The sequence below is a fragment of the Rhipicephalus microplus genome, chromosome 3, assembly GCF_043290135.1.
Source record: "Rhipicephalus microplus isolate Deutch F79 chromosome 3, USDA_Rmic, whole genome shotgun sequence".
In the NCBI taxonomy this organism is placed as follows: domain Eukaryota; kingdom Metazoa; phylum Arthropoda; class Arachnida; order Ixodida; family Ixodidae; genus Rhipicephalus; species Rhipicephalus microplus.
The window spans coordinates 78579568-78602369 of record NC_134702.1 but is presented as its reverse complement, the minus strand read 5'-3'; the positions used below and the strand labels follow the sequence as shown (position 1 = coordinate 78602369).

General features: G+C 47.5%; 1 protein-coding gene across 6 annotated transcripts in view; it reads right to left on the bottom strand.

The window, feature by feature from the left end:
• Positions 1 to 22802, bottom strand: part of LOC119182883 (pleckstrin homology domain-containing family G member 5) — a 759199-nt gene that overhangs the window by 26378 nt on the left and 710019 nt on the right. For all 6 annotated transcript variants that reach the window (XM_075889871.1, XM_075889872.1, XM_075889873.1 and 3 more), the window contains one exon: positions 2963 to 3108. In XM_075889871.1, coding sequence (XP_075745986.1) covers positions 2963 to 3108 — 146 coding nt within the window. The remainder of the gene's footprint in view (positions 1 to 2962; positions 3109 to 22802) is intronic.

Genomic DNA, 22802 nt, shown 5'->3' with positions numbered 1-22802 from the left:
CTTTTTTATACAATGGGGAGCATTGCCAATATTGCTTGCCTTAGTAGGTTCCCTTAATAAACCTCCTCGTAGAAAATAGCACTCTGTTGTCCCTTCACCATCGGAAGATTTCCAAGGGTGTGTCCTTGCAAAAAATGATGGCGATGACTTCCTCGCAGCAAAAGTTAGGCATGAAGATGTGGAGAAAAAGAGAAACAACGAAAAAATTCCAGTTACCAGCTTTTTTTTATTATTATTCTTTACACTGCAATGAAAAGCAAGGTTGGAGCAAAACTTGTCTGCACATGCCCACCTTCAATTCGGCCCCAGTACAACCTTTCAGTCGATGGCCCATCTGCATGCCCATCTTGTTCTACAATAAATCCCTAACGGTCTTTGTTGTTCTAAACATCAGGGTATGCAAACCCAGACGCAAGAAAGACATCAAGACGCCTTTCTTGAAGTCCTTTCTTGTGTCCGCATCTGCACACCCAATCTTTTAGAATAAATACTTGCCGACTAGCTTAGCTCACCATTAGTCCTTTGTAGTGTCATTCTAATCACACGGTTTCCCGCAATGCATACTAGAGGAAACTCTGGCATTGTGATCACTCAGCCACCATTGGAATGACGAGTAGCCTATTCTTCATGCTTGCGGCATCAAACACACTCGCCACTTTGTTTATCATTGCGTTTTGCCTTTCCTTTTCAATAAAAAGATAGCTTGTGGAAAACCTTATGAATTGATTTGGATAGATCAGCTTAAATGGGCGAATATGGTCAAGTGAGACTGCTAAACATCTTTTGACAAAGCAGTTGCAGGGCACATGGCACCACAAGACAGAAGCTTAAAAAAAAATCCATGACCTACCAATCATTCCCAGGGTTGTTCCAATGCTAGCCAAAGTGTCCCTGCATTGCAGGCTTCATACACACTCGTGCCAGATTTATCTCTAGCGTACAATTACAAAATTCCAATTCTAACATGTTCATGCTGTCTTTAGGCTCAATCACAAGTGCATCTATCATCTGTTGCACATTCAAGTTAATTTCAAACAGTTTCAAATGGCTGCGACGGTCACAAAGTGACCGCTTGGGCTCAGTTACTCACTGCTCAATTCTTATGTCGCAAAGATCCAAACCAATAAAACAGCTTAGTTTACGTGGAATTGGAAATGGGAGCAGGTGCGGATTTGATGCGGCAATGAGGATATGTCGCAGACAGCTGAGAACATTAATTGCATCAAGTTCAGTCACAAACTGCAAATAGTCACGCAGCCCGTGCTAGCTTCGGGTGTCAATGGACTTTTGCAACTGACTTCCAACATTATCCTCCAATATTAATAGAAAAACACACCTCCTTTAAGCAAGATGGAGAACTGGGCTGGTTGGTGAAGATTCATCATGGCTTACAGCGCGAAACACTTGGACATAGACTAAAGGAAAGGGCACAATACAGCGCTGTACGCAGTGGCGTAACTAGATAGGACGGCGCCCAGGGCAAATATATTTCCGCGCCCCTCATTATGCCCGTGATAATGTTTGTTATTATTATTATTATTATTATTATTATTATTATATAATAATAATAATAATAATATTAATTATAATAATAATAATAATATTAATAATATTAATAATAATAATAATAATAATATTAAATAATATTATTATTATTATTATATTATTATTATTATTAGCGCTAATGTAGGCTTCCGCGATTGCCTACTGGCGCGCGGCGGGCCATTTCGGAGGCCAAGGGCCACCAGTTCTGATTTCGATGAGCTACGCCCGCGTTTTTGTATAGTATTTTTCTTTTTTTATTCAAACTTCCGGAAGTCCCTTACCCGTCATTGTTCTCTTCCAGTCCACACTGCAAAAATCTTGACGGCACGGGCGCTTCCCAGGCCCAAGTTTCTCGTACCTAAGCTTTCGCGCTATTTGTGCATCCCAAGGAATGCAGGGTGAGTACAAAACAAAGCAACCAGCTAGACACCGCGCCCTCGGGTCTGGTATGGGGGTTAAACTGGTCGGAGTGTTCTGCCGTTTCGCTCCGTTCGCTGTTCCATTGATGGAGGTCATCCTTGTGCGGCCGCATTCTTTCAGGGAAGTTCTTGGTTTCTCCAACGTACGAAGCGGGGCAGTCGGCACATGCTGTCGGGTACACTACGCTCTGCGCTTTTTTCGCAGGTGCGTGTTCTTTGGGCCAAAGGATGAACCTGCCCATGGCGGTGGATGGCATGTGGGAAACGTTGACCCCCGCCCTTCTATTGCTTTGCTGGCGCCCGCGATGCAGGGAATCAACAAACGTCGCCGTCGTGTCACGCTTTCTCCGTCTTTCCTCCAGAGAACTCTGCGAATAAACGCCTTTGTTTAGCCTTTGGTGCCGAGGTCACGGATTATATTCGCCCTTCCTTCCGCCGCTGCGTGGACGATTAGTCGTTGGACGATCGGCTATTTCGTTGGAGTTTTCTGTTCTTACTCAAAAAAGGTGCATTCGAACTTTTTTATTTTATTTTGTTTACGTACGTGGTTGGTTTCAGGGAAGCTTTCAGTAAGTGGTTTGGGAGGCTGGTGGGGTTCGCTGAAACTCATCTAACCCAGTGCTGCGGAGCACAAAACAAAGCTTAGCCGAGGGTCATGGGAAGGCACGGAGGTAGCGCAGCAAAATGAAAATAGAGGATCCTTTTCCCGATGCAAAAGCCATTGCGGCAACCCTTTCCTTCACCACCATCCCCACTTCCAGTCGTACATTACAACCTCGCCCCTCCCCCCTTCCAGGCGGTTTTACGGAAAAAAACATTGACAACCTTTCCAGGGGGCGCCAACCCGAGGACTCGGCTTGGCGCCCCCTCCCTAGTGGCGCCCGGGGCACTTGTACCCCCTTGCCCCCCCCTAGTTACGCCACTGGCTGTACGTTGCACCTCCCCCGCCCCTTACCCCCCCCCCCCCCCCCTAAGGTGCTTCAAAAATAGACACTCACCCCAGAGATCTTGCGCTCCTTCTTGTCCTCCTTGAGGCCAGCATTGCTGTTGGTTCGAGACGCCGGAGTCTTCCAGGACCCGCCGCTCAAACTGCTAGTGCTGTTGGCACGACTGACTGATCCCCGAAGGTCGGCACCATCTTTGGCTGCACACACAAGACAAACGAGCACAGGCGTTACAAATCACGCCAACACAAAATGTGCCAAAGCTGTGGCAGTGAACGTCGAAGTTGTAAACAGGGCACAAATAACGCGCCGCTAAGAGAATCAATTGGCGAAGCTTGCTGCGGGTCTGAGCGTACCTGTGCGTTGCTCTTAGTGCAGATTATAGCAGCTAAGAGATATCACACACTACATGTAAGTTAACAGAGCAAAGGCCATCATAGCATATATAAACCTATGGAGCGTACATCGCAGGAAAAAGCTGTGGTTCATGATAAACTTTTCAAGGCTAACGTTCCTTTCATCAAGTTTAACAATGAAGAACAAATTGCACACTTTTATATAGAATAAGCACAATCTTGAAATTCACATAAGCATGTAATAGGGATGGGGCTAATATACATGAAACTTGGTGTGCCTATAATAGAGCTTTCAAAATTGTACACTCTTCTTTTGATTCAACAAACAACTACTCAGGAAAGGAGCAATGTTTGACTCAAAACAATGGGTACAAAAAATTTGAGGGCTGTTTGAAGATATTTTGCAATTAACCATGCTGGAGAGTACATTGTCAAAAACACAGTGATTACAAGGCACACCACAGCAGCTGGATTATTTAGAGCCAGCTGGAGTTCTGTGCCACGCACAGCATTCCGGGATCTCAAGGTCATGAACATTCTAGCATATTGCCCACATTTTTATGTCCAGGCCAACAATGAACCACATGAATCGTAACTGTGAAGGTGTCCATAGCATAATAATATTAACAATAACTGGGGTTTACTGTCCCAAAACCACTATATGTTTAAGAGAGACGGTGCAGTGGAGGGCTCCGGAAATTTAGACCAGCTGGGGTTCTTTCAAGTGCACCTAAATTTGAGTACATGGGCCTCAAACATTTCTGCTTCCATCTGAAATGCAGCCACCGCAGCCAAGATTCGTTCCCACGACCTTCGGGTTAGCAGTCGAGCGCCATAAACTAGACCGCCCCGGCGGGGCAAGGTGTCCATAGCCGGCATCATATTCGCTTAAAGAACTCGTACGCTTAATGTGAAAACCAAGATCACTTTGACAAAGTGCCTACCTGTGGCCTTTCACAACGAAAATCCAGGGGGCTTTTGCACTCCTTTGGATGTCAGTATTCAGAACATCGTTATAGGAGAAGCTTTTTCTTACGAACAGCAAGGTATCTATGAACGTTGACAAATAGCGCTCACTAGCCAACATAAACAGCTCCAATTTAGTGAACAAGATGGTTTAATTATCGAGAGCATAACTGAAGTGCTAAGGCTGTGACATGTCACTGTCAATTCCATGGCACCTTTAAAATTCTTTTTCACACGCACATTTTGCATGGCGACATGCAGAATACAATGTGCTTATTTAATTATTACTGAATTTGAATTTCGGTGCATGTTAGTAACACGTCTCTCCACTGCAATGGGTCTCACAATTGGATTGCGACTTCTGGGACATGTATGTGTGCAAGTATGGTTAAACTGACAGTTTCAACTTGTCGGCTTTTCCATGAGCGATTCATTTGTGAAGTGGCCTACCAGATGACTTTGCACAAGTGCGAGACTAAGGAAAATTTCTGGTCAACCTTAAAGGGTCACTAAATTCAAATAACAATTTACGTCAAAGTGCAAGCTTAATGTATGAAAATGTCTAAAACGAAAATATCATCAACAGCAGTGCCCTACTTACCGAGAAATTATAAATGCGTGAGAACAGATGCGCCACAGTAGGACGTTCCCAAAATGGTCCCGATGACATGAGAGGTACCACCTACAATTAATCGCTAGTATTCGAACTAGCTGCAATAAGTAAAGAACCTTCCGTGCATCAAGAGACATAATAAAATGCTGCTTGTTTGTTTCTGTTTGATTCATGAAAAAAAGAACCGCAGGACACTACTATGAATGGCGCGAGTGGTTCAAAAGTTCCAATTTTGCGTGGTTAAACTGGAAAGGTCGAGCCATTTAGTGAAGCCCACTTGAACCAAGCACGTCTGCCATCTCAGAAGTCATGGCAGGAAATAATTCAATGGCCGTTGTTGCTGCTGTGGCTACCACTACTTTCACTCTGCTGCTACTAGTGCTGGCGGCCTCGCAGTAAAACAAGGCAACAATGTGCACGACAACAGCGATGAGACATGTCCCGCTTGAGGCAGGTAATTTGAAGTGCACTAACCCGATGCGAACCACTAAAACATGATTTTCTTTGAACATAAGAACTTCCTTGGCACAAAAGTAATACTACGAGGTTTATGGACCACTACTTCATCAACGTCAACTATATGGTTGCCTTTATGTCCTAGTGTACCTTTAAGAAATATTTATGCACCGAAATCCGACCTATTCAGTAGTCACATTCACCTGTACCTATATTACTGTTACTAATACATTTTCTTTTCACCTGAATTTTTTCTTTGTGTACATTAATTTGCAGAAAACACTCTTTTTGCAGTTTTCATTTTCTGCAGTCCTGTTTATAAAAAGTTACCTTTATATTGTCTTTTTATACAGCACTTTCACACCCTACACCGTGGTTTTTAGTGTATGGTGAGTTTTTATGTTTGTGGGTTCAGCTGCATTTTCTGTACTAAAAAATGTTCTACCGGTTTATATTTATCTACATTATGCACTGGCTGTATCACCCTCTTATGCAATGCCCCAAAGGAATAAGGTACTCATACATAAATAAAAAATGCCCTATAATATATTTAGCAAGCTTTATGCGTTCTAGCTGAATTCCACATAACTACTCAGTAATAGCTGTTGGTGAAACTCAATAATTTCCCCGTATCTATTTTTCGTTTGTGCCTTCATTGATGAAAGTATGTACGCTTGAGTGTGGTTACGCGCATCTTTGATAACACATTCAGTGTTTTAGCCCTGCTGGAAAGCAGTGCTGTGGCTGAGGTATGCAAGCATCCGATCGAACGGAAAATGGGTGCAGCCTATGCAGAAGAACACGTCATGACAGGCTATAGCAGCACCGTTAACTTTTCAGTTCCCGGAGAATTTCCAACGTTGCCGCAACGTTTTGTGAATAGTTATGCGTCTGCTTCCTGCGTCGACATGCAAAGTGAACAGCACGTTATTGAACCACCAAAGCCACACAAACCAGCTTTCGCAGAAGCTATTCACGATCGCGGGGCACAAAGTGTCAGAAAACGTTTCGTCCACAGCGCATCCTTTGAACATTTTAATTCACAGGCGGCTAAAGATATTGAAAAAAAAATGGAGTCTACGTCGTAAGAATGACATATCACTAAAGGCGGCGCGATGCTCTTAAAAGCCCTACACGGCGAGCTTATAAATACCTTTAGAGGTTTCCAAACACTCTGGCGCAACAAGCTCATCGAACACCCGTTGAGGAATTCAGACGCACATAGCTCGAATCTTGCTATCGCTGTCAATGCCACATGAGAAAAGCTGCATCGTATCCAGAATTCTCTCCCTAAACGCAAACGACCTCACTGAACCACTGAAACGCCGCTGAGGCCGACGTGAAGATAAGTTCATGAGTTATCGCGGTCAATACGGTACACACTCGTTGTTTGTTCTGCACACCCGACGCGAAAAATCAGCGCCGCTGTCGAACAAGGGTGCTGCGGCGCGCCGATCGTTCCAGATACACGCATGATTAATGATACCAGAGCCCCGTGTGCCGCGACAGACTACAGTATGTGCTCTGCGGCTGCCGCAGCCCCAAAATAACAAACAAGCGCGTACGGAATCCGCTGTGGGATGTGACCTAGCTAGCGCTCCGCGGCATAACACGTACCGCGCTCTCGTCGATGCTGACGATACGTTTCCGTGGAGCGGGGGAGCTAAAAAACAATCGGCCCATTTCGTCATACACGCAACGTGAGGCGGCATAAGCGAGACACACATAATCTCGGCCGTCAAAACGACGCGATCATTACGCTCGAACTTGAAGACGACACGGTATACACAATCAACGTACACGCACGCACACACAAGGAAGCGAAAACAAAACAAACGAAAAGCGCACCGACCGAGACGCAGGTCAACGGTCTTGCAGGACAAACCGCGGCAGCGGGTTACGCCATACACACGCGCTCTCCGACACACGGAGTGGTGGCGCGCTCTCCAAAGCAATGACCCACGAACCTGTTTTCTCGAACGCTACACACACCACCGCCTCACACAAGGAACTGACTCACAGCCAAGACTGAACGCCGCTCGGCAGGGCGACGCACTCTCGGACCAAACAAGCAGCCGGGACGAGTAGCCGCGGACGTGTCGAGATCACTCTGGCCGGCGACGCGGGACACAGCACCACACGGCGGCGGTCGACGACAGTTTCCGGTAGCGCGCGCTCCGCTGAACAGGCCGAGCCAGCCACGGTTCCCCGGGAAAAACGCTACTGAGCAGTTTGTTGCCCGGCAGGGAGCGGGGCGGTTCGCAGCTGTCGGGGGAAACCAATCCGTTCCCCGCAGATTGCAGTAATGGCACCACGTGGCAAAAGATCAACAAAACAATGAACGCGCACTCACTCACACACCTGGTTAGACGGCGTCTGCGAGAACCAAGATGCCTCTCGACGTGGCGGCGCAGAAACGAGCCGTCTGCACTCAGGATTGGGAACGTAAAACGCGAACAGAGTTAAAGCGACACCGGGGCGACGTTCGGTCGGTCGGTGATGCAGCGCCGCTGCTCCAAACGGTCGCAAATGCACTTTCCCAATCCAATAAGTGCCTGACTGAGGCCGTTAATCCCGCAGAGTTGCAAAGCACTCCCGACGAAAAAACAGCGCGTGGACACCAGCCGGTAGGCGTTTCGGTCGAGTCAGCGTCGCGGAGCGGCAGCCATATCACGGTAATCCAGTAGTGACGGCGTCTCGGAAGCGCGTCGAAAATCGGTAGTAGCAGCGTCGTGGCAACACATCTGCGTCAAGTGCTGGAGCAGGGAAACGCTGTAGCCGTTGCTCCAGAGAGTATTTTAGCGGCTTGCCGCTACTTGGGCCGGCCGACGACTCGGGAGAGGAAGCGAGAGACAAGGTCGGGCTCCCGTGAAATGGGGTCGGCCAACCGACATTTGGTGCGGTTGTTGAGGGGGGGTTCAGTGCCTGCCCCAGCAAGCCCCCCCTTCTCTTCCTCTTATTTGCTGGCGCCGCCGAGGGGGGCTACGGGAGGCCCGCTCCTCGCCCCAGGTACGCGAAAGGAGCATTGGTACACCGGTGTTGCGAGGGGAGGAGAGGGCGGACAACACACAAAACGGGCGACTCTTGCAAAACAGAAAACGCCTTCCTCCTCCCGAGGCCCTTCCGAGGAGGGTCGGAAGAAAAACACGCGGACCTAAACTAGCACTCAGGCGTTGGCTGGTTTCTGTTTTCTCGATTGGTCGTCAGCGCGGTGGTTTTTCTTGGCAGCGGCCGAAGACCGTGAACGCCCTTATGGAAGGGCTTGCCGCGTATTTTTCCTTCCCTTGCAGGAAGTCAGCTGATTGACGCGAACATGCTCGCACCTTCAGCACGAGTTTTCTGTAGGTAAGCGACGACAAAGCATTTTCAGTCGCCCTGACGCGGCTGACGATCGCAAACGGTGTTCTTGCACAAGCTAGTTTTCGGTTCAGGACCGTTCACGTTAGGCCTTGCGGCGTCCACGTCGACTGATAACTGCGGTAACTATTGCACGTTAACAGTAAGTATCGTTGTTATTTTTTTGTAGCAGGATTACGTCGCGTTCAAGAGCGTAACGTCGAAAAGTAAACACAACACGAAACTAAACTCGTCTATTCCTAAACTAACAACAGGATGCGCACCACGGGGTAACGCGCTAAACGTGCGTCAGCTTAAACTTGACATTCAAAAACAGCCGAACTGAATCGCTACGGCACGGAATAATAGTATCGTTCATAGCCTATTTTCACCTTGTTAGCGCGACTCTATACTTTCTAAATTTGGAAAGAATAATGATCCGCGACGAACTCTTTCAAAAAACGTCGCCGTCCTCCGAGGGCTGGAGCGCGTCAAAAGCAGCTCGACTCGTGACGTACGTGCTATGGTGCAGCCGTCGCAGTGTACCTAATTGGCGCAGGCCTTTCAGAACGCGCGTATCTCCCGATCGGCCTGCCCGCAGCAGAAGGAAAGTCATAAAAATGAACCGCTTTTTTGGAGACACAGTGGGGTTGACCCTTAAAGTAGACCTCCTTTTAAGCGTTCTACAGAAGACGTCCATCTTACCCACATCGCTGGCAGCAGCAAACAGCCCTCCACATTTTCTTATTTTTTCTTCATCGCGTAGAATTCACTAGCCCGGTTTTTCCTCACCTTTGCCACGAAAGGCCACCACCGAAAGATCCGCGATCACGGCCTCCACCATCTGTCAGCCGACCGTGAGCCCAAGTGGAGTGCCCTTCGCGGTTATACGGTCCGATCGAAAATGGAGCTCCTATAGATCTGCTGGGAATGGTGGTGTTGCGAGGGACGCAACGGAGTATTGAAGGAATGCGTGTGGCGGGGGCCAGCGATGGCGGCCCCCTTACTAAACAAAGAACCGTCTCTGTTGGGCGCCCTATCGAGACGCTCCGTGCCTCGGGTCGCGTCGTCGCGAACTATGCGTCTATCGCATAGCGTCATAAGCGACGTCGTAAACATCCGAGGTTGGCATCAGCGAGCTTGAAGAAGAGTGGATGGACAGCTTCGGACCCTCTCTTTCCTCCTCATCAACGGACATACGACGAAGTGGTGCGTACGCAGACTAAAGTGACACAATGGCAACCTTAGACTTGAGCCGCCCACCCGCGACATTCCTCGGCAGGCGAGACTTCCGCCTTCATGAATACGGACACAACTGGTTGGTGTGCACTTGTTTGCCTCGTCTGGCGCACGGGTTCCAGCGATCGGTTTGATAGCCCTTCTCTTTGTTGCTTCCTTGTGAGCGATTGTGCAGAGACGTCAGAAAATACTGGGATCTACGCCGGCGGCCATTACTGATGAAAGCACGAACGTTACCATGAATCTTCAGACGCGCACTGCGCGAGTGTGAATTGTGTAATGTTTCTTTCGTCTATATGGTAAGCATACGTAGACGTCTGTAGCAGTTACACGTACGTATGCATGAAATCAACGTTCAGAAGATAACAAAAAAAAAAAACACGATAAAGAGGTGAATATTCCCGCTCCTTCGGCAGGCAACCTGATGATTGATTGATCGATGTGTGGGGTGTGACGTTCCAAAACCACAATATGATTATGGAAGACGCTGTAGTGGAGGGCTCCGGAAATTTCGACCACCTGGGTTTCTTTAACGTGCACCCAAATCTGAGCACATAAGCCTCCAGCACCCTTTGAAAGTGTCCTCCCTTTAGATTCAGCTTTAGAAGGCCACATATATTTGCGTTACTCGTCAGTTATGCCTTACGCATTCAAAATTTTCAAACCTTGATTATTTTTTAGTGTGTACCTATGTTCGATACTGCTCAGCTATGTGAGGCTATGGAAATCACAAAACGCCTCCAACCGGTTCACAGAAGATTCACCAGAACAATGCAATACTCGAGCTCGGACTCCCTGCTCGTTTATTTTAAATGCGAAGCATTACTTACTGAACTTCGGTGACCTTGAGTGTATCTATCTACCTTTCTATCAATCTACCTAGCCGCTTACGTTTGGGTGCTCTCGTGGTCACCCCCTTGGCGTGAACAAAAATTAGCATGGGAGGGTAAGATGGTTTGACAAATATGATGCGCTGGTCAAGACATGAATGATGTCCCAATCCCCTCGCGCACGTCGTCAAACACTTCCCGCCAGACAGTGGCAGATACCCACGGGCGGGTATGTTCCACTGGTAAACGGGTATGTGTCACAGGGTATTGACACTTAGTATCTACCCAGGAACGAGGAGAATACAAATGGGCAATTTTAACGCGTCAGCGTTAAGCAATACCCGACATCTGTAGCGTCGACTCAACGAAGGCATAGAATAAATGTCAGTGTTAAGAAAAACCTGACATAGCAATGCTGGTCACCCGACGAGTGCAAATAATAAATTACATGGTCCCAGTAGGAATCGAACCCAAGCATTCTGCGTGGCAGTCAAGCATTCTACAACAGAGCTACGCCAGGTCTCGGAACTACTTTTCAAATAGACGCTAATGTTCGTAAAACGTCAATAGTGGTTGCAGTGATGCCTATCTAATTTTATAAAAAATTACATATGCACTCCTTTGATACAGCCATCACGTCGAGTTAACGTCAATTGTGGCGAGGTGCCATGCGCTGAAACTGATTTATGTAGCAGTGTCAAGGGCCAGCACCTTCGCGAGCATCAGCGCTGCATATCAGCTTCTGGTGTTACTAAAATACATTTCCAGCTCACATCGTTGTGCAAGTGGAAAACTGGTTATATAAACATCTGCAACTCTTCAACACTCATGTTCTTTTCAACATATATATCTGCGTGCAACGTTTGTACATATATTTAGCGTTATTTCATGACGTGTTGCTCAATAAAAAAATGCAACACGGCCACCTTCCCTCCACGTGCTTCGCGTAAAGTTGATTCCAAGGTACGTGACATCTGCCAAATTTTTTAAATATTTACTTGCAAGGCAAGATTTAGTTCTTATGCAAATAAAAATACAAGCCATATAAAAAACAAACTGGCCGCCATGGTCTGCTTGGTGTCCCCTTTGTTTTTGTTTTTTCAACGCCACTACTCACAGAAAGCGTCTCGAAGGCCACGTTGTGTTCTGTCATTCCGATATTTATGCGCTTGTCTTGATGAGCTCGTGCACCGCTAAGCCTGAAGACGCAAATATAAAAAGTAAGTGAAAGAAAATGAATGTAGTGAAGACCGCTAGCCTGACGCATGGTCTCACGATATTAATGGACATCAGCGCCAGTGCTTCACCCTTCATCAGTGCCCCGCCGTGGTGGTTTAGTGGCTAAGGTATTGGGCTACGGACCCGCAGGTCGCGGGATCGAATCCCAGCTGCATTCTCGAAGGAGGCGAGAACGCTGTAGGTCGGTGTGTTCAAATTCGAGTGCACGTTGAAGAATTCCCGATGGTCGAAATTTCCGGAGCCATTCACTATACGGCGTCTCTCATACGCATTAGGCGGTTTTAGGACGTTAAACTCCACATATCAATCAATCGAACCCTTCATCAGTGGCCTGCGTTTCAACTTCATTTCTTTTTTATCGCTGCCATTATCCTTCGACATCATACGTAGTCATTGGAACAGCAATGTTGAGCCAAAACCCTGGGCCCCTGATCTGGTGAAAGCTTCGACATACACGCCCGTATAAACTACATGCGTGATAACGCCTCGTGAGTCAACACCGGCCAAGCACTGCCCTGACACACGCGATGGTTTCTCCGCCTCCTGGCACGTGCAGTAAACAACCCAACAAGAGTGTACTTTTAAGTACACTCTTTAGTGTTACATGAACAGAGGAATGCGAAAATTTAACGTCTGTCTCTTGTGCTTACGTCGCCGTTACTTTTTTTTTACATGACGACGCAAACCGTTTCCCTTAGAATGCAGACGTTCGATATCATTTAAGCCTGTTCAAGTATAAAAAAGATATATATCATAACGAAAGCGGTCATAGCTCCTCATGAGTACATAGGAAACTTATGCGTACAGAAAAGATACGCACTTGTTGATATCGCCTGTATACCACTGGCTTTGCGGAATCGTCATCTCGCGCCAACGTAGTTACATACAACATCATATATGCATAGTGAAGGCCTCCTATAACGATCGTATCCAGCGCCAAACTGCATGAGATCTCAAATCACCATCGACAAATGTTCTCCTGCGCATTATAGGAGCCTATAACAGCTCCCTCACGTTATTCCTCTATCATTTTTTTTTTTTCGTCACGAAGCTGTATACATAGTAGTCCTCGAAATCACGTATTTTCCCGTCTGAAAAACAAAACACTAACGAATTAAGGATTGTCGTTTAATCCAAATGGTTTTGCGTGCAGGCAAACGGCTTCTATAGTGCGCATATGTTATAGGGACATTTTGCGCCCCACACGTGTCGTATCCATGGTTTCGTACACTTGTATAAGTCTGCCTGGGAAAGTTTTGCGCAGACCTGGCGGCTTACATCTCCCATAACCTCGTGTGCGCGATACCTGAATGCCTTCAATGTGTAGCGCACAGAAATGTCTAAGTCTCGTATAGAATTTTTGCATCAAACGTCACGCATCATCTATAGAGCGCAGTACATACCTAAATGACGCTACTCGCTATAACGCTTAGCGAACGGAAACGTCTATAGAGGCTCGCGTCGAACGTCACGCTTCGACGATACAACGCAGCCCCATTTTCTGCGTCTCCGAATAAACGGCAGCCTCCTTTTTCTTTTTTTCTTTTTTGTGCAATGCCCTTCGACGAACGACTTCAGCCTGGCGTGTTTATAACGGCACTACGTGTAGCAGCAATCGTTCCGGAGATGGCGGCATCGTGCTCCTCTAATACGCGCCGGCGTGCATGATGCGCTCCCGAATCGAGAGCGGTGGCGGGCCCGAAGCTAACGACCCTTGGAGCACGCCCGGATGCGCTCAGCGCCAGGTCTACCGTGTCAAGGGCAGCCAACCAACTAACCTATCTAACAACCACGCACAAATAAAGAGAGAAGAAAACAAAGTGTCTGCGGTGGAACCACCCGCTCAGCCACGTCAAGTCGAGATGAATCCTTTCGCAGCAGCGACACACACAGATACCCACCCCCACAACCCCTCGACGACCGCTCCCCTCTTGGCTGAGCGCCGCAATCTTGCACGCATTGGTGCGGAAAACGAGAGACGGAATGAACACGTCCATTAACCGAGTGCGCGGAGGACGCTCGCTTCCTTTCAAGGCGTGCATCCGCAGGATTCGTATAGGTTGATCCTATATATAGCTTTATTGTTGCGTATACGGTATAGTTTGCCATCTATCGAAACTATGTTGTGCGGCAAAGATGAAGTGACCCCCGCATATCGTCGATCGACGTTATCGCATTGGTCACACTATTTGTGACGTGCTCTTAGTATAGACATCTGTCGTAAAATCAATGGCTTGATTGATGCGTGGGGTTTAACGTCACAAAACCACCCATATGAATATGAGAGACGCCGTAGTGGAGGGCTCCGAAAATTTCGACCACCTGGGGTTCTTCAACATGCACCCAAATCTGAGCACACGGGCCTACATTTCCGCTTCCATCGGAAAGGCAGCCGCCGCAGCCGGCATTCGATCCCGCGACCTGCGGGTCAGCAGCCGAGTACCTTAGCCACTAGACCACCGCGGCGGGGCTGTAGTAAAATCAAATAATATCTGGCGTTTCACGTTCACCTTCCAAAACCACAATGTGATTACGAGAGATAGTGAAGGGCTATACGGACATTTAGACCACCTCGTTTAACGTGATCTGGCCGCACAGAAGACGTACATTTCACCTCGGTCAAAATGCGACCGTCGCGGTCAGGTTCGTACCCGTGACCTTCGGGTTAGCAGCCGAGCAACGTATATACCACCACGGCGGACATATATACCTGCTGTGAAGTAATTATCATTTTAATCAAGAGTTCCTCGAGAACCCGCTCGACGAGGAAAGAACGTGATGTAATAACGCATCATCATCATCAGCCTGACTACGCCCAGGGCAAAGGCCTCTCCCGTGATCCACCTATCAACCCGGTTTTGTGTGCTTTCTGCTGCCACGTTATACCTGCCAACTATTTGTTCTCATCGGTTCACCTAACTTTCTGTCTTCCGTTCGTGCATTTGCCCTCTCTCGCAATCCAGTCAGTTACCCTTAATGTTCAGCGGTTATCCTGCCTGCGTGCTACGTGCCCGGCCCAGGTTCATTTGTTCTTCTTGATTTCAACTACGATATCGTTATTCCCGGTTTGTTCACTGACCCACTCTGCCTTTTTCTTGTCTCTTAAGGCTATACACCTATCATTTTCCTTCCCATCGCTCGCTGCGTCATCTTCAATTTAGGCTGAACCCGCTTTGTAAGCCTCCAGGTTTCTGCTCCGTATACGCATAGGTAAGTATTAGCAAGATGCAGCGGTTATATACCTTCCTCTTGAGGGTTAGTGGCAGATTACCATTCATGATTTCAGAATGCTTGCCGAACGTGATCCGCCCCATCCTTATACTTCTATAGTTGTTTCACTTTCATGGTTAGGCTCCATGGTTACTATAGTAACCGTGCAGCCTGTCCTACAAGTATATTCCTTTACAACTTCCAGCGTCTTTCCACCTATCGCGAAGCGCTGTTTTTTTGCCGAGACTGTAGCACATTACTTTAGTTTTGGGTATATTTTTTTCAGACCTAACCTTAATTTTGCTTTCCATGTCCAATTCAGTAATCATGAGCTGTAATTCCTCACCTGAGTTACTCATCAAGGCATTGTTATCAGTGAATCGCACGTTACTAAGATACTCTTCATTAACACTTATCGTGAATAGCATTGGAGAGATTGCGTCTCTCTGCCGTACACCCTTCTTTGTTGGGATTCTGTCGCCTTCTTTAAGGAGAACTATGGTGGCTGTAGATCCAGCGTAGATCTCTTCCAGTATGTTTATGTAGGGTACGTGCACTACGAAATCAAGGCATCGACGTATACGTCGATGTTTTGATTTCGTAGTGCACGTCTGCATTACTGCTGATGTCTCGACTGAGTCAAACGGCTTCTCGTATAATCTATGAAAGCTATGTACAGGGGTTTGTTGTACTCCGCGTATTTCTCCATCTGAATGATAGTATCCTGCTTGCTCTTTTGGTTGGTAATAACGCATAATGCCCAGTAAATATTATGAATAATTTATATGAAGTTATTAAGGTTTTCGGTGAGTTTTCCTTCTAAAAACGTCATCAAATAATATTTCAAATAGTTATGCGTGCGTTTGCTTAATCTTATTCTTTGCTTGCTTGGTTACAAGCATGGCACTGCCTTGTGTCAACAAAGATTTCAACACACGTTGGTGGCAAGAAAAAAATAAAATAAATCAAGGAGGCCTTGTTGTATCGGGAAATTTGGCGCTAGCGAAGCTTGGCATTTATGTTTCTCGGCGAATCCCCACAAGACAGCACGTTGTCCGTAAACCACCGCCCTGCGTTTAAAGCCAGTGTCGCGGTTGCATCTGAACAAACCGAAATGTCTGTGAACAACAGCAAAAAGAGAAGGTTACCAAAAGGCTATGAACAAGAAGAAACAAATTAAAAAATGCAAACGCTGTAAAGAGCCCATTACGCTGTAACTACCCATTAATCACAGCAATGTATATGACAGAACAAAAGGTTCACAAGTGCCCCGCCGTGGTTGTGGCTAAGGTACTCGGCTGCTGACCCGCAGGTCGCGGGATCGAATGCCGGCTGCGGCGGCTGCATTTTCGATGAAGGCTCTGAAAGACCACTCTTCGAGCTTTCACTGTGACAGTGCTGCGCGTTCTGCGCAGGCCTGGCGATTTTTTTTTTATTTTCCATCATCCCATTTCTTCATTTATCTTTCACTTCTCACACCCCTCTCCCGTGTGCACTACTGTTGAGGTGTCCTCCCCAGGGAGGGACAGCTGCGGGGTGCACTTTTCTCTTCATAGCCCAATTCCCCCCCCCCCCCCCCCCCTTTTCGGCCAGTGTTTAAAAAAGCAAACTCGCGGCTGTTTTAAAAGCCGAGCCGTAAAACTTTCGGGCCCTGTTCCAGCAGAGGCCAAACAGAGCAGTTTAAGTAAGCCACGCTAGAAAGCCAACCACGGGAGCGTGAAATCAGTGACACATATTAATAGAGAGGGCTGCCCGATAGCACTGGCGACCGGATTGAATGGGTACCCGGCTACGACACACGCGCAGATCCACAGCAATCGCGCAGTTCGCAGAACGTCTTCTTTTCTCCTTTATATTACGCTTGTTTTTTTTTTTTTCGTGAATGGGCTGAAGTTTGCGGGCACCGCTATGTGCTATAACCGCGAATGGATGGGCGCCATTGAAAGTCATCCATTGGAGCCGACGCGAGCTTGGAGATCGACGATGGGTCGGTCAGCGAACATAACGGTCGAACGATTTAACGAGATTCCAACACTATATATACCGCCCCAAAAAAAGCGCCCGCTATTTCAGTCAAGACGTGTGGGAAGGTCTAGAAAGGTGTAGGGGGTAACGTTGGTGTAATGGGGAAGGGGGGAGGGGGTGAAAAGAAAATTGGCGAGTGTGGTTGGAAAGGGGTGCTTGCAGCTGTGACAGAAGCCGTGTCAAGTGAAGGGTGGCGAACAGCTTTCGAGCGTAGTGCGCGTGCTCCAGCTCCCCCATGTTTTTATTTAATATTAGTGAGCTTTCTTTCTTTCTTTCTTTCTTTCTTTCTTTCTTTCTTTCTTTCTTTCTTTCTTTCTTTCTTTCTTTCTTTCTTTCTTTCCTTCTTTCTTTCTTTCTTTCTTTCTTCTTTTTCTTTTTTTCTTGCTTTCTTTCTTCCAGTTCTCGTATTATCCAGAAAACGCGCGTTCCAGCACGAACGCACGCGCTTAGATGGATGAACCGTCTTTCTGCGTGCGTCCTCACTCTGCAGCGGCATTTCTTGTTATTGTCTTTCTTTTTCGATTGCCGGGTGCTTCTTCACTCTTTGGGGCAGTAAAGCGCCTCTCTGACCTTGGCCGAACAGCGACGCAGGGCCTTCCCTGGCCAGCGGTTTATTTTTGAAGCCCGCTACGGAATGCGGACGCGGCCCGCAAGAAGGCAGCGCGAAACGCGTGTCACTTCGCGCCGCTCTTTCTTTTCATCTTCGGACGAGGTGTCTCTCTCCCTTTCCTCTGGCGGCGAGAGTGCTTGTGAAGTCGTGCAGAAACGCAATGGAGAGGGGGAAGGGTGTTGGAGACGCGAGGCGTCAAAGAAAGCGGCACTAAAATACCGCGCAAATGGGCGTGTGTGTACGTGACCGAGAAATGGCGAGGAGAGAAGCAGCAGCAGCAACGAAACACGCTGCGCCAACAACCACGCGGGCGGTCTGCGCATCTTTACGCGCGGTTCAGTATTCACGGACGTTCTCCTCGCCTCGTATACATCCTACCAGGCTGTTTCTTGACCGGTTACGTGGGCCGGAGAGTGTACCGTATGTAGACACCATGTGTCTTTCTGGAAACCTCGCATATGAGACGTCGAGCTTAACACTCGATCTACTGAGGGTAACGTGTTCAATTTACAATAATAAAGTAGGGTTTATATTACTGGAAATTGAACACGGCCCTGCGCAGCTGTGCTTGCCATGCCACCATAGGTGCGCATTCCACCGCAGCGTAAAAACCTTCTCGAGTAAACGAAAAGTTTCTTGATAGATAGTTCGATATGGTAAAATTTGTCAACAGAGTGACACTGAAGTGTTTAGACAGTTTCTAGAAGAAAACGGCGTTCTTCTGATCGATATTCCGTAGGTATTGTCATTAATCGGTTCAACCCTATTGTTTACCTTCTCGAAATTCGACCGTTCAGTGTCTGCGTCTCTATTTGTTTTCCATACCACGCTTCATCAAAGAGTCGGGCCCATATACAAAAACCGAACGTCCAAAAACGGCGGAAGGATTCATTATAGCGAAGAGAGAAGGCGATATTATCAAGACAGCAATAACAACGTCACGCGTACGCTGCACCGGAATGTGCCGCTTTGAAGAGAACAAACATATCCGCTGACCTTCAGTTACCAATGAAAGCGGATCGGAAAAGCCCGAGTTATGACTTTGCTGTCATGCGCTTTGACAGTCTTTCCTCATACCGGTGCAGAAGGCAAGTTTCCCCAGCACGAGTGCAGATAGCAACAGAAAACGTCAGAAGAAACTGGGAAGAGGTGTCTTTAAAGGGACAATAACAACAAAACGATTTTTCGCACATTAGCAAAGAACAACCTCACAATCTCGGAAAAAACAAATACCACTCTTACCGCTACACGACGCTTGGTAAGCGAAGAAAGACGTGAAAATAAAGTGCCACCGGATTCCCACACGCAAGCGCCATGACGTCATAGGGTTTTAAGGCGTCTACTCTGTTTTCTTCTCTTTAATCTCTCTCATCTTTATACTCCCCTTCCCATTCCCCCAGTGTAGGGTAGCAAACCGAGCTTGTGTCTGGTTATCTTCCCTGCCTTCTCTCTTGTTGTTCTTGTCCTTCTTACTGGGTTCTACGTAGCTTCTAATCGACAAAAATGAAGTACGTTGTCCTAGCATACGAAGTTTGAGAAAATTTCATCGAGCCGAAGTAACAGAAGCAACAAAAATACGTTTTGGAATTATCAACGTCAAACGCGAACTTTTGAAATTTTAAAATAAAACTTCAACTTTAAATTTCTCAGCTAATAATGAACTCACGACCGATGGCATTACTGTTCTTAGAGCGCACTTTGTCAATCTAAACAAGGTCATCGTTTCTCTTTAGACCTAACCGAAACGAGGCGAGGCTCGCCCTCGTGGACCTAGAAGACCAAGAACAACTCGTCGCCAGGACCAAGAGGGCAGTAGAAGCCAGAGGGTTCCTGGACTAAGGAGCCCTCCCATCTCAGGTTGTCACCGGGTGCACTGTTTCGGAAATAAACGTTTACTTCTCTCTTTCTCTCTTTAGTGTGTCTTTAAAGAGCATGGCTGCTGCGCTTGAACGTTGCCAGAGGGTTTAAAGCGCAATAAACGTCACTGCACCCTGCCCCCTCCACCCTGACCTTTCTATATGTTTTGTTGATTTGCCTAAAACATTTCAGTAGAATAACATTTACATTCCAAGAAACGAATAGCACTTGCGAATGATGGGGACCACGGCTACATACCTTTCTGATTTCCAGGAAGTGATCCATCACGACAGAAAGGCTGCCCTGTCTGGATCCATTCCAGGCGAGCAGACACTGTGACGGAGATTGCGCGAATCGCAGCGTTGGGTTTATATTCGTAGCTCAGCGAAAGCCTCGTTCCGCGCGCTGACATGCACCCGAGAGAGAATTCCTTTCCGTAATGGATGCGTGAGCTGATCACACGCTCAGTGTATATCACGTCCAAGTTTAAGGACATGCATTTCCACACGAGAGCAACGATAAATAAAGCGCCAGCGCACGCTATCTCTCACGAGGAGATAAGGAAAGTATGATAGGGCGACGACCACATGAATGCCACACCTGCGCAGCATCATGGCAGATCGCAGGATGTGAGAAAGACAATGCGCACGGTACGCCACACGCGCGTATATAGCTTTCCACAGAAAACAATACGTAATGTGTACGATGGGACATGGAAAAGCGTCTTTCAAGTTGCGATTGTGGTTGCATTGATTGAGACGCATACACCTATGCACGCCAAAGGAGTAATCAAAATGTGTGTGTAATGTATTTAGAGAGTGGAAACGTCACGCTTCAATCATGATGGAGCGAGATAGCTTGCAGAGAGAGACTGCGCGCAGTATGCATGATCTATGAGAAGAGGAACGCCTTCCAGTAGAAGGCTCCACTCGACGACTCCCAAGTGTAATTCAACATTCATGTCTAATTATAACGCACCGGAATCATGGAGTCACCTGAATCGTTGAGGAGATTGACATTGCCAAAGAGAGAAAAAAAAAACATTTATTTGCAAAGCGATAACACCAATCTTTCGTTTACCGCTTACGTAGCGGTTAATAAAAGCTCGAATTAAAGAGAAGAAAAAGAAGTTGGACGCTAATGACGACGTTAATTGACAGCAGCACGACAGGCCACGCGAAATCGCCAGCACCTAGAGCCATGCTGACGATGTCGACGACGGCGACCACTATTATCAAGAGCGCTTGAGTTTGAGGCTGTTCTGTACACAGCCGAACTTTATATGCGTTGGCGTTCGTGGGCTTTTGCTAGAACTGTGTGAACGTCCCTCCGCCAGGAACGTAACGCCGAAGGCTCCTTCCTACTATTTCATATAGGATGTGAGCCAAGCATAAAGATCTAGGCAGTGTTGGTATAAATTTATGATGGGAAACGTGTGAATAGAACGGGGACCTGTCCGCCACGATGGACCAGTTGTTACAGTGCTCGGGTCCTGGCCCGGAGGTCGCGGGTTCGATGCCGGCCGCGGCGGTCACATATCGATGGAGGCAAACGGTTGAGCGATGTATGATGAGCGGTGTGCATGAGCGATGTGATGAGCGGTGTGATGAGCGTTGTGATGAGCGGTGTTATGAGCGGTGTGATGAGCGGTGTGATGAGCGGTGTGATGAGCGGTGTGATGAGCGGTGTGATGAGCGGCGTGATCAGCGATGTCAGTTGACGAGGTATACCTTTGAGGTAGAAGTTTTCGGAGCCCTCTCGTACGGCTCCTCTCACAATGAGCTTTGGCACATAAAACCCCAGATTAATAATGTATTGGATCATAACAACGGGGTGACCGGCACGTGAGGGGTGGACCAGGACAGAGAACGAGGAAGACGAAGTGTTTTTGAGAACAGTGAGGCTGGTGGCAATGGCTGCCAGATTAAGGCAGTGTTGAAGTGTATTTCGCTTTTGTGTGTTTAGTGACCGTTACATTTGGTGGCAGCGGCGACAATGCTTGCTTATCAGAACGAATACCTAGAAAGATGACATCGAGGCGCTTACTTAATCAGAAATCTTTTATTTAGGAAGAAGTGTTCTTACATGCATGGAATGAATATCCGTCATTGCAATTACAACGTCGTTATGTTTAAACAAGAAAAAAAGCGAGCATGGGTCAACGCATGCATGTGGCGATGTAGTAGAGAGAATTTCCCATCACGCTTTAGACCTCAGACATTCATAATTGAATCTCGGTTGCGACAAGTGGCGGGAAATCGAAATGGTTCGTTCCACGTTCTACTCACGTCTGATCACCCATTCACCATAGACGTGGTCTGCAAAGGCGTGTTGTGTGTATACGCATTTCTATACGGGAAAGCAACGCTCAGTACGCAGCAGATAGGGGGGCATACATCCGCAGTCAAGAATCGTGAACTCCGGTCGCACTTTTTCCACTTTGTCACGCTGCGCTATGAATTCCGCATTCGCCGCACAACCACGCGGAAAGGTATATATAAATAAATAATATTAGCCACGGCGTAGTTTTTCTTTTTATCTCTATCTCGCCCACGTGAGGCGGACACTTTTTTTCTGGGCCATGCACCTCTGAAGTACCCAGAACGCGTACCGCGCAACTCCCTCGAGCCGCTACATACAGGTATACGTTTTTTACCCGATCCCCGCGTCGCATATCGCCCGGCAGATCGCGGTTACGCGCTGGGACGCCCCTATTACGAGATCTCTTACCCCCGCTATTTCTCTCTCTCTCTCCTTTGCCAAAAAAGCGACGCCAAATCGCACCTAGCCATCTAACCGAAGCGACTGAGGCAACAGAGGAAAGTGGCGACCACGACAAAAGCCCGCAGATGACCCTGTTAGGTCGTTCGCGATTGCGGCGACTCTCTCGCGAAGCGGACATCGTGCTTGCTCACGTTTTTCCTGTTTGCGTTCACTGGGGCACGCGTGTGCCAATTGTATCGCGTATATCACGCGAGACTATACAGGCCTTATCTGTGTATGCCTATATAGCGCCGCAGTGTGCCCCAAAGCTCGCGTCACATGTTACGCACGAAATAGTCCGAAACGAAACGTTCGATAACGAGGAAAGTGTTCGCGCTGACATGCTTACAGCGCTATAATAGAGACGGATAAAACGAAAAGCAGTATAATCGAG